This window comes from Vicugna pacos, chromosome 20 (assembly GCF_048564905.1).
Source record: "Vicugna pacos chromosome 20, VicPac4, whole genome shotgun sequence".
NCBI classification, from domain to species: Eukaryota; Metazoa; Chordata; class Mammalia; order Artiodactyla; family Camelidae; genus Vicugna; species Vicugna pacos.
In genome coordinates, this window is record NC_133006.1 from 24,373,718 (window position 1) to 24,385,600 (window position 11,883).

The 11,883-nt window shown below is 48.2% G+C and overlaps 1 protein-coding gene across 6 annotated transcripts; it reads right to left on the reverse strand.

Moving 5' to 3' along the window:
• Positions 1-137: 137 nt before the first annotated feature.
• On the reverse strand, positions 138-11,816 carry ATAT1 (alpha tubulin acetyltransferase 1). Of its 6 annotated transcripts, none has more exons than XM_006215285.4 (13): positions 11,587-11,814; positions 11,053-11,113; positions 10,847-10,938; positions 10,663-10,723; positions 10,426-10,539; positions 10,155-10,256; positions 5,877-5,922; positions 5,690-5,758; positions 4,108-4,179; positions 3,679-3,922; positions 969-1,048; positions 833-875; positions 138-501 (listed from the first exon to the last, which is right to left on the reverse strand). In XM_006215285.4, the coding sequence occupies exons 1-13, from the start codon at positions 11,691-11,693 to the stop codon at positions 327-329; spliced, it is 1,266 nt and encodes a 421-aa protein (XP_006215347.1). In that variant the 5' UTR covers positions 11,694-11,814; the 3' UTR covers positions 138-326. The 6 variants fall into 6 exon arrangements, with proteins under 6 accessions (XP_006215347.1, XP_031544152.1, XP_006215348.1 ...); XM_006215286.4 differs by lacking the exon at positions 11,587-11,814 and adding an exon at positions 11,300-11,471 and having other exon boundaries at positions 232-501; XM_031688292.2 differs by lacking the exons at positions 833-875; positions 969-1,048 and having other exon boundaries at positions 11,587-11,815.
• Between the last annotated feature and the right edge of the window lie 67 nt (positions 11,817-11,883).

Sequence of the window (11,883 nt, forward strand, 5' to 3'; positions counted from 1 at the left end):
GAGCGCTTGCGCAGTAAATAAGCGGCCTTGCGCTCGGCTCACTTGTGGCGCTGGCGTAAAAGGGACGGACGATGGGGCTCAACCGGCTGCACCGAGTGAGGGGTGGAAATGAAATAATGACAATCACGTTTCTCAGAAACTCTCGTGATAAAAATAAATACTTTATTGCTCTGGTTAAAAATAAGATACAAATGACTTGGCACGGATAAGAAAGCCTGTCGAATGAATGAATGAATGAATGAATACATTTAATACGAGGGCAGCCTTGGTCATGTCCTGCAGTGAGAGAAATAATACTGACTTTGAAGGTGTGAGGGGTGCTGCGGTCACCAAGGCCTGGTGCTGCGACGTTCCTGCAAGTTTCGAATGAACCTGGCGTTGAACATGTCCCCACCCACTGTCCAGGACTGGGCTGGTGGGGCCGAGGCCTGTGGAGGAACTGTGTGCATGGCTTCCTCCCCAGACCCATCCTGTGACAAGACCTGCTCCTCACTGGTAGACCTAGTAGGTGGGAGGGAGATTAAGAATGGGTTATAGGGGTACCAAAGAGAGAACAAAGATCACAGCTTCTTCAAGGTCTGTCTGGCTCCTTTGTAGAGGAGGACATATGATGGGGTATGAGGCTGGAACCATTAGTGCTATGTCCAAACTTGAAACCCTTCAGAGAATGCCAAAGGGAAGCACCAGTGTTGAACCAATGGGAAAGAGGCTTTGTGGGAGGAGCTGGTGTCTAGTTGAGAGTGAGATTTATGAGAAGGAAGTAGCTGAGAGTGATGTTAGGAAAGGAGTCAGAGGTGGTGGGAGGCTGGTAGGGGAGGGGCTTAGACCTCACCTATTCTCTGTTTCCTGTTCCCCCTGCTTCTGTTCTTGGTTGCCTGTGGAAATACCAGGCATGTGTACGGGGAGGCTGGAGTAGGTAGTGAATATGGCCTACTTGATTTGAGGGGAAGGAAGGATGAATAACTTACCTGTATTGGGGGATGAGGAATTCAACCGCCCATGGCGGCTGTAGTAGCAGCTTTGGGCTACCAGCCCTGGGGGAGTGCCCCTGTAGAAGAAATGTGAGATGATGGGGAAGAGGCTTCAGGAGGAAAGAAGAGTGGGTATGGAGGACTCAGAGGAGTGGAATAAAAGGAATAGCACAGGAACAAGGCAGGGGGTGGGGGTGGGGGGGTGGTAGTTGTCATTCCTATGGGGTTTTAATCTAAGTTGTGTCCCAGAAAAGGAAAGGGAGCTCACTTTATACCCCAAGATTTTCTGCAGCAGTCCTGATTTGCTGCTTTACTCTTTCTAGTTGAGGTAATATGTTAAAAGTAAGGCAAACTGTGATCCAAATCATGTCATATAAACAGATTCACATACAGGGAAACAAAATTTTTTTTTTGTTGGACCAGGTGCTCTGATGTTTGGTTTGGAAAACATGGTTACCTTAACTATAGGATACCCCAGCCAGAGGGAAATCAGGAATGGCAAGGCTGAATTTAGGAGGAAAAGGATTGTCTTGAGAGAGAGATCCAAGGGTTTAGTGGGGGAGACTTGAGGAAATCAGAGCAGGAAGAGGAATCTGGGGAACAATTAGGGGATTGTTATCAGGATGCAATTAGTGGATCCCAGAGATGTTGGGGAATCTTGACATCTCAACAAGAGTTGGCCTTGGGTGAAGGGTAGAAGTTACTAGGGAGAGTTGGAGGTTTCTGGAGAGATAGAGGAGTAGGTATAGAAGCCTACACGGATGGATCCAGTGACTACATGAGTGGAGACAGAATCTGCAGAAGATCCAGCAATGAAGATGGGGACGGGCAGACACCAGATCCTGCAAGGGGAGCTCTAAGACTCCTTGCTGGAAGATCTGCAGATCTCAGAGGTGAGGAAGAGAGAGGGACAGAGGTCTTCAGATCCTAGGAAGATAAGGGGTGACGCACAAATGAGGCTGAGACCTTAAGGTTTTTTTTTTTTGTAGTTTTTTTCATTGAAAATGTCCATTTAAAAAACACAAACGAATTCACACTTTATTCAGACAACACTGAGAGGGAGAAGAAAAAGGAGTGAGTCGGAAGAGAGGGAGATCCTGCTCCCAAGGATTTTGGGGAACACAGTAGGGGCACCTGATCTAGCACACATTCAGAGGGCAGGGAGTGGGGAGGATGTTCCATTCCCTGGGTACAGAGCAGGGACAAAGGTTCTTGCTATTGAGGAAAGAAAAAAGGAAGGCCAGAGGAAGAGTTCCCCCATCATCTCAAGACAATCTCACAAGACAGGAATCTATCAGCATCTAGCTACTGGGGAGGGAGGGATGTGAGAGGTTATTCCAGGAGCTCATAGATCCTTGAAACTCAGGCTTAGCTTCTGAAACTTGACTAACAGTGAACTAGGGTGCTTGCTGGATCTACTGCCAAGAAACAAACTCCCTCACAGAACCTGGATGTGGGGAAATGGTGGTGTCTGTAGAAGTGTGGTGAGTCTTTAGAGCCCCAAAACAGACATCAGCTCGGGGGTTCCCTGACATAGACATACATGAAACGTGGAAATGAAGAGTTTGGCAATGCTGAGTGGATCCTTCTGGGGAGCTGGGAAGTCCCTGTCCTGCTCGACTGCACTGCTCTGAAGCAGAGCTCATTCACTGGTTGCTCAGCAGGCCGACAGGGTAGGTGTGGTCGGCAGGAGAGAGCAGTATTAGAGCTACCAGCAGACAGTGTAGAGGGACTGTGGGATTTATTCCATGGACAAGACTCTTTAAAAGGTTTCCTTGGCAGAGGCGGCCCTTGGACCTTCCATGGTGTTCTAGAATCTGACAGCAAGCAAGAGCAAGAGTGTGCTTCTCTGGATAATTAGTATGAGCCGCCCAACCAAGAGGTCTGGCAGCGAATCAGGCTGTCCGTGGGAGGGTGTTCAGAGCCCAAGTTAGGAGAGAAAGAGTGCTTTCTATGGTAAGAAAATCTACAAAGTATTAGGCCATCTGGGACCCTAACAACCCAGTTGTCTAAGGAAGGGGAAGAGGGAATCCTAAGGGCTGTCAGGTTCCTCTAGATGCTGGGGAGGCATGGGAGAGCACATTCGGGGTTCTCAGGGAGAGGGGTCTCTGCCCTCACCAGGTACCCCAGGGAGGGGAGGGGTTAGTTGTCTGTCAGTATCGACTCTCATCAGAGCGGGGAAGGGAGCTGTGGAAGGATGTTATGGACAGGAGAAGGGGAGAGGGAAAATGGGGGAGAGAGAAAAACAGAAAGAGGTCAGAGGTGAAGAGAAAGCCGGGGAGAGAATTAAGGAGAGGCCCACTCTCTGCCTGCCAGGATGAGCTCCTGCCACACAAGACGCTGACCTGGGGCTGTGGCTCCCGAAACTGTGCCAGAGATATTGCCCCCTCCCAGCAAGCGCCAAACCACGATTTCCCCAATCTTAGAGGCTCAGTTCCCCCTGCCCAATGGATCTGGCTTCTTCTGACCCTTCCTCCCAACTCGCACTTAAACCAGGGTTCCCAGACCCCAGACAGTCCTATTCTGCACCTTCACTGTAAGTTCCAGGCCACGCCCACATACTTTCTAATATATTCTTCTCGAAAGGTTTCAGGACTCTCCAATCCTCCTGTCCTATTGCTTCAGGTCTCTGATGGATTGAAATTGCCCTAACCCTAACCCTAACCCTAACAATCGTGAGGTTCCCTAACCCTGTGGCTCCTATTACCTGGTGCGGCGACGTTGGGCCGGGCTGCCCCCGGGGTCTGTGGCGAGCAGCAGGCGGGCGGTGGGGTGTGGGGGGCAGAGACGCAGGGAACGCAGCAGCTCCTGCTCTGGCACAAAGGGGCGGAGGGGACCCCGTTCTGGTGAGTTTCCCAGGCTGCTGGAGCGAGGGGGTGGGTGGGCTGGAGGCGTTGCACGGCGAGGGGCCCGGTTTAGGGGCCAAGGAGGTTCCACTGCTACCTTCAGAACTGGGAGATGGAGAAAAAAGAGCGAGAGAGAGAGGGAGAGAGGGAGAAGAAAAGGGAAAGGGAAGAGGGTCATGAAGGCAAAAGATTAGGGGAGGAAAAAAGAGAAATCAGAGCCTTTCGAGAGAATGAATCCTTCCCCTGGGCGAAGGCCCCCCCCAGGCCCAGACACCCTATCCCGGTCTTACACTCTCGGTCACTAGAAGAGTATGGCTTTATGTCTCCCTCTGCTCTCTTGGGTGGCAGCTTCCTCGCTGGAGCTGGCAGTGGAGAGGACACAGGCAAGACAAGCATCAGGAGACATCCTTTGCACCCCTCCTCCCAGCTACTGCCCCCACGACCCCGAACCTGTTCCCCAACACCACAGTTCCTCCTGGGAAAGGAGAGTTCAGCTCCACCGCAGACAGCAGCTCTAGGGCAGTGCCATCACACCGAAAGGGGATTTGGGGGGAATGCTGGAGTACTTTTGAGGAGAACCAGAAGGAGGAGGCCAAATGCAGTTAGGACGGAGAGATCGGGGGAGACTCTGGGGCCTGGGAGATGCAGGGGAAGGACAGCCAGGGGAGGTGAGCTCTTACTGTCAGTGGGTGCTGTCAGGCCCCCCTGGGATTCTGGGGCAGTGGAATGGTCCCAGCTGGGCCAACGAGGACCCCAGGTCCCTCTAGATGAGATGGACAAAGCCCTTGATTAATCAGAAGTTGCTCTGAAGAGGTCAGGGGAGGTTGGGGTGGGGCAGAACCTCTCCTTTAGGTACAAAGATGGGAAGAGATTTAAGTTTTATTAGGAAAAAATAAAAGGATGAGGAAGAAACACAGACATCTGGAAAGGAGTGACCAGTGTAAATGGGAGGCTAATGGATTGTCTAAGCTCAGCCTGTCACCTCATTTCTCTGCTTGCCCCTCTCTTTCCCTCTCAAGAGAGTCTTTCTTCATCATGTGTGGCAAATGAGAGACTTCCCAGTGGATCCACTTAAGTTTTAGGGTCCCACCCCTGTGGACCTGAGTCCTCACCGTCCTGGTTGGCTCTCTCTCCCGCTCACAGCCTTTGGTCAGCAGGAGCTAGATGGGGGAGCCTTGGAAATCAAAGCAGGTCATGGATATGAACTGCCTCTCCATGCCCGACACTGGTAGACGAAAACCAGTGGTAACAGCAGTGGTGGTTATTCCCTTCCCTGACTACAGAGGAGGTGAGAGCTAGTCTGTAGGAAAGGGGCCCTTCTGCGTAAACAGGCAGGGCACAGCCAGCAGAAGGCTGTGTCCCTCCATCTTGAGGAGGAGGAAGGAGTGGGGCACAGCCAGGCAGGGAGGGTGTGTGTGGGAGGATGGAGGGGGGAACCTAGCAGCATTTCGGTACCTCCTAGGTTTGGTTTCTCTAGATCAATTTCATTATTTGGTTGGAAATGTTATAAATTCTGAGTGTTACCTTCTAAACGTAATTATTTAAACTTTGGACCCTTCATGTCACTCTTCTATGACTGGAAACGGAGGGGCTGACTGCACGTTCCTGCCTGTCTGGCTGACAGAAGCCTGAGGGGCTTACAAAGGAACATGACATGGGTTATCAACTGTCAAGCAGGCCCCCAATGAACTTGCTTAGTTAAAAGTCTTGCCAAGTATAAGATGCACTGAGCTCCCATGAAGGCAAAGGAAACGGGTACTGATTGCTGGAGACTTGGGTTGCTTTAGAATTTTCCCAAATTGTCCACAGATCGCACTGTGCTCCCCATGGACATCACCGCACTACAGATCCACCCGTTCAATGCAGCTTTACCAGCGGGCATAAGATCGACCGCAGCAGCACGAGAGTGTCGAGATGCCCTCAGAGAGGTAGCAGGGGGCCCTGTGAGGAAGGAAGCGGCGGTGCCCCTCAGTGAGGGACCGGTGGGAGCAAGAATCCACTTTTTTCTTTTCCCTCACCCCAAGTGTTTGACCAATACGCACAAGGCGAGAGAACTTACGATGCTGATGCGCAAAGAAGCCTTCGAAGATCACAAAGTTGTTCACCTGTAAGACGAAACAAGCAAAATACAGTTGTCCATTTAGCCACTTTGCACACACCTGGGTACAGAGCCCTGTGCTGGAAAAGCCACAGTGGGAGGAACAAAAACCAGTCTTCCTGTCCCTGTGGACAGACAGGCAAAAACTCAGACCCTGACAGGCTGATCCTGAAGTTGAATTGCGAAGGACCTTGAATAGCCAAAATAATCTTGAGAAAGAATACCATAATCGGAGGATTCATATTTTCTGATTTAAAAACTTACTACAAAGCTACAGTAATCAAAACAGTATGGTAGAGACATAGGATAGACATATAGACCAATGGAATAAATAGAGTCCAAAAATAAATAAATACAGTCCAATGTGTCTATGGTCAACTGATCTGCAAGAAGGGTGCCAAAACCATTCAATAGGGAAAGTATAGTCTCTTCAACAGCTGGTGCTTAGACAACTGGATATCTACATGCAAGACATTGAATTTGGACTTCTACCTCCACCACACACCAAAAAATAACTAAAAATAGATCAAAGACCTAAATGTAAGAGTTAACACTATGAAACTCTTAGAAAGCAACACTAGGGAAAGTCTTGATGATCTTGGGCATGGTTTCTGAAATATGACACCAAAAGCACAAGTAATATAAAATAAATAAATTGGACTTCATCCAAAGTAAAAACTTTTGTGCTTCAAAAGGCACTAACAAGATAATGAAAAGAAAACTCACAAAACAGGAGAAAATATTTACAAATCACCCATCTGGTAAGTGTATTGTATCTAGACTATATTAAGAACTCTTCCAACTCAAGAACAGACAAAAACCACAATTTAAAAATGGGCACAGGACTTGAACAAATGTCTCTCCAAAGAAGATATACAAATGGCCAATTAAGCACTTGAAAAGATGCTCAACATCATTAGTCATTAGGGAAATGCAAACCAAAACCACAAAAAGAACAACTTCACAACCATTATTAATGCTGTTATACAAAGAAAAAAACAAACAAACAAATCTTGGTGAGGATGTCGAGGTTCTGAAGCCCTCATACATTGCTGATGGAGATGTAAAATGTGCATTGTGGAAAAAGTTTCTCAGTTCCCCAAAAAGTTAAACACAGAATTACCACAGCACCCAGCAATTCTATTCTTAGGTATATACCCAAGAGAACTGGAAATATATACGCGTGGAGACATGGCCTGCCCAAAGCCAAGTGGCTGCAAGTGGCAGAAATGGGCCTGAAGCCCCAGACTCATGATTCTAGCTGTGGCATTTCAACCAGAAATACAGTGTAGTCATTCAAGTGGGCTATGGGTTCAAATTTAAGTTCTAACACTTATTAGCTGTGTGCACTTAGTCAAGTCACCAATCTACAGAAATCTAAAAATGGGGTCAATAATAGCAACTACCGCAAAGAAATGTACAAGGAATTAACAGAGATGATGTATGCAGATACCACACAGAGCTCATGAAACATCAGTCATTATTATTTACACTCTAAACTGCCCTGCTTTTACATGTTACCTGGGCAATGCATTTGATGCCAGTTACTGTGTTCCTTCTGTTGCTCTCTGCTGCCTCTTAATGGAAAAATTATGTCCTATTCTGGGAGGACATTCCAAGGAGACCCCGTCTATCTCCTGTGTTGAATCTGCTGGGACGTCTATCAATCTACCTTCATCCTCCCCAACAAGCATATGCCCAGCACTCCAGCCACACAAAACTGCTTGCATTGCCCTGAAAGGTAGATTAATACCCCCCTGACTTGGCTCATGCTGGTTCCTACATGGAAAGCACTTTAGCCTGCCCATTTCTATCTGCCTGACAACACTCACCTTTCAAGATTAAGCTTAAATCAAGCCTTTCTTTAGCCAATGGAACACGCACCACCATCTCCTTATGCCTCGTCTGTAAGCACATCAATCAAATCACATTATAATGGATTAACTGTCTGTGCTCCTATCCAAGGCTCACTTGTCAACCCAATCCCAAGCCCACTCAATGACACTGCTTCAGCAATTCTCCCCCACCTTCTCTGATATTGTCAGCTTTTCTCTCTACTGAGTCATTCTTATGCTGTTCATTCTTATGCAACTGAAAAGAATCAACCCTCTCTTGATCTACATTCCCCTCTAGCTCTTGCTTTATTTCTGTTTGCCTTAAACCAGCATTTAAAAGAGTGGCCTATTCTTGCTGTCTCCAGTCCCAAGCTTCTCAATCTCCTAAACCCACTTCATCCAGGCTTCCACCCACCACTGCACTGAAACCACTCGTCAGGATGACCAGTGGCCTCGGGCAAATAAGTTCAACAGTCCCTTCTCAGACCTCTTCTTACCTCACTGACCAGCCGTATGTGACTTGGTAAGCCATTCCTTTCTCCTGGAAACATTTTCTTCACTGGCCTTGCAGGTCACTTGTAAGTTTGTATCTACTTCACAAGCCACTCCTTGGTGGCATTTGCTGGTTCTTTTCTTCCCTAATTTTTTTTTAACATTTTTTTTTTATTGAGTTATAGTCAGTTTACAATGTTGTGTCAATTTCCAGTGTAGAGCACAATTTTTCAGTTATACATGAACATCCATATATTCATTGTCGCATTCTTTTCCCCTGTGAGCTACCACAAGATCTTGTATATATTTCCCTGTGCTATGCAGTATAATATTGTTTATCTATTCTACATATGCCTGTCAGTATCAACAAACTTCGAACTCCCCCGATTTCTTAAAAGAGTGCCCAAGGGCTCACGTCCTTGGATCACTTCTCTATTGATACTCATTCTGTGGCAATCTCATCCTGTCTCACCCTTTTCAATACCCTACCTATGTGTGCTGAAAACTCTCTGCCCCAAACCTCTTCTCTGAACTCCAGGGAAGTACCCTGCTGTCTACTCAACCTGGACTCATCACAGGCATCTCTGATTAACATATTCAAGATGGACTCCTACTACTGCCCCCAAAAGCTGCTCCACCTACCATCTCAGTTAATGCAACTCCATCCTTCCAAGTGCTCAGGCCAACAACTTTAGGATCATTCTTAACTCTCTCTCTCTCTCTTTCTCCACAGTCTATCAAGAAATCTTATTTGCTTTAACTTCAAAATACTTACAATTTGACCACTCCTTACCACCTTTACTGCTACCATTTTGGTCTGAGCCACCACCATTTTTCATCAGGATGGCTGCTTCCTAACTGGGTCTGCTTGCTTGTACCCTTACCTCCCCTACTGTCTATTCTTAACAGGCAAAGTGATCTGGTTAAAAGTCAATTACATCATATTACCCCTCTGCTCAAACACCTATGATGGCTTTCCTTTTTTCACTTAAGAGTAAAAGCCAAAGTCTCTGCAGTAGCCTATAGGGCCCTAAGTTTCTTTCCTCCCCTGCTCCTGCTCTGATCGCACCCACTCACTCACGCTGCTCTGGCCACACCAGCCAATTTTCCAGGAACACTCCCACCTTATGGCCTTTGTACTAGCCATTCTCTCTACCTGGGATGCTCCCTCTCCAGATATTACTTGGCTTTTATTCTCACCTCTTTAAGTTATTGCCCAAGTGACACTTTCTCAGTGAGGCCTTTCCCACTAATCCCATTTAAATCTGCAATCCCCCACACTCCTACCCTCACCGTGGCCCTCCCAAGCCCTCTAACTTGCTCTCATTCTCCTAGAGCACTTATCATCAACCATAGTATATACTGGCTTATTATGTTTGTTTGTCTCCCCAACTAGAATAGAAGCTCCATCCATAAGGACAGAGACGCTTACTTGTTCTATTGAGTAAAGTATTCCTAGAGCCCAGATCAGTGCCAGGTGCTCAACAAATATATGTTGAATGGATGTATAGCATTAGCAACATTCTACTGCATCTGCTTATAAACAAACCACCTTTCCCCTAAACTGGCCGAATCTCCCTGAGGACAGGGAATGTGTATTATTCTGAGCCCTTAATAAATGTTGGTTGACTAAGTAATGGCCTGGGTGAAAACAAGATGAAAATGAGCTGGCTGTGTTTGGGGCACAAACATAATTTTATATGTACAAAACAGCCCATGATGAAGAATCAAAAAAGATGAGAGTGAAACAGCTGCAGGATAAAAGATGGTACCACAAACACATACACACGTATAAAGAATCCTATATGGTGGAGAATAAGGAGTGCTCGGAAGATGCCACTTGTTTGCCCTCAAATAAGAAACATAGTAAATGGGAATGCTCAGTGGGGACCTATTCTCTGAAACCTCTAACCTGTGGGACTGTGGTCTCCAGATTGTAGTGTTTATTCAAGAACTTCAACAGCTTCTGTGAAGGTCGGTCAATGGCCAGTTGGTGTGGTTCAACTCGCTCCTTCTGCAGGGAACAGGAGACTCAGGGGAGGAGGAGGTGTGGGCAAAGCATGCCAACAGGAACCCAGTCGCCTGAGGGGGCGGGAGGGTGGAAGGCAGGGCCTCCAGGAGGACTCAGGACAAGGGGCCTTTGCTCTCCATTTTGCATGAACTGGTGAAGAGATGAGCGATACCTGTAGCATATACTGGAAGAGTTCTCGCCCATGGCCGTGGCGCTGAAGTGACTCGTGGATGTAAAAGTCCAAGATGCACAGTGGTTCTACCTCATTGTGAGCCTCACGATCATCCTAAAAGGTAAAGGAACAACAAATATCTTTTAGGATCCAGACATTGCTGTCACCTTCCAACCTTCAGTACTTTTGTTCTCAGGAACCAAGGCAGATTAACTCTCAGTTTTCAGTAACACTCACCAGTACAAAGAGTTTCTTGTATCCAACTTTAAGGAAGCCAACAATGGCTCCTTTTCCTGCCCTGTAGGAAAAGAAAATAATGAACAGTAATGAGCAGTTATCTGGAAGAGGTAGAGTCAGAAAAGAGAGAGGGGCTGGAGGAGGGAGGAATTAAGTACAAGGCGGAAGAGCATTTGGCACTCACGGTCGAGCTGAAGTATCTTTCAGTACATACATAACGTGGCGGTTACTCTGCATCCTTGATGCACTGGTGATGGGAGCAGGAAGATGCTGGGCCTGCCGGGAATTTAAACACAGACTTTCTACAAGTCCCTCCCAGAGGAACCAGGCCTCCCTTACCAACTGTCCCCAGACAGGCCTCCCCTTTACCCCGTGTAAACTCTCCAGTACCTTAGCAGAAGCCTTGCCCAGTTCATCTACAATAGTCATAATTTGCTGCTGCAGGTCAACACTACAGAAAGAGAGGAGACAAAGAGTCAGATACTCACTGTACGAAAGTGTGCTGGGCAGTCATTCCTTGGGAACCTGGGCCATAACCCCAATCCCAGTTCAGTACTTCAGGCTCTCTGCCTTTACCTTGGAGTCTTCCAGTTGGATTTCCCACCCTACTCTTTTGGCACCCCAACTTTTGACACACCTCCTTTCAGTGTGGTACACTCCCTCCTCCCATGAGGTTATCGTGGAGAAGCAGGAAGGGGAGGTCAACCACATCCTTTGGTTGGGACCACATACTGGGCCAAGGAGTGAAAGGTCACAGAATCAAACCCATCATCCCCACTAGAACTAGGATCAAAGGTCACCAAAAAGGGGAGCCAGGACCGTAAAAGGAGCGGTCACTAGTCAATGAGAAGGGGGCGTGGTGCCTGGACCAGGTTTCGAGAGGAACCGGGAAAGAAGGGCCGTGGGGCGGGCTTGAGATGTCACCGGGCCGGCGTTGTGGTTCCGGGTCGGCGGGCCGGGGGCCGTAGGTGTTGGTCCAGCACCGTGATCCGCTCCGGGAGCAGCGCGTCCACATCGAACGGGAACTCCATGGCCCATTGTGCGCGGCCGTACCCGCCCCGCGCGACGTCACTTCCGCTCCTCCCTCGCCACTCCGCCCCGCCCTTCGCAATATTTCCCCTGCCGCGCCCGCGGATCCCTAAGGGGTCGCCCCGCCCCCCCGCCAGGTCCTGGCAGCTGACCCCGGAGACCCCCGTTCTTCTTGCCAAACCAGCTGTCACA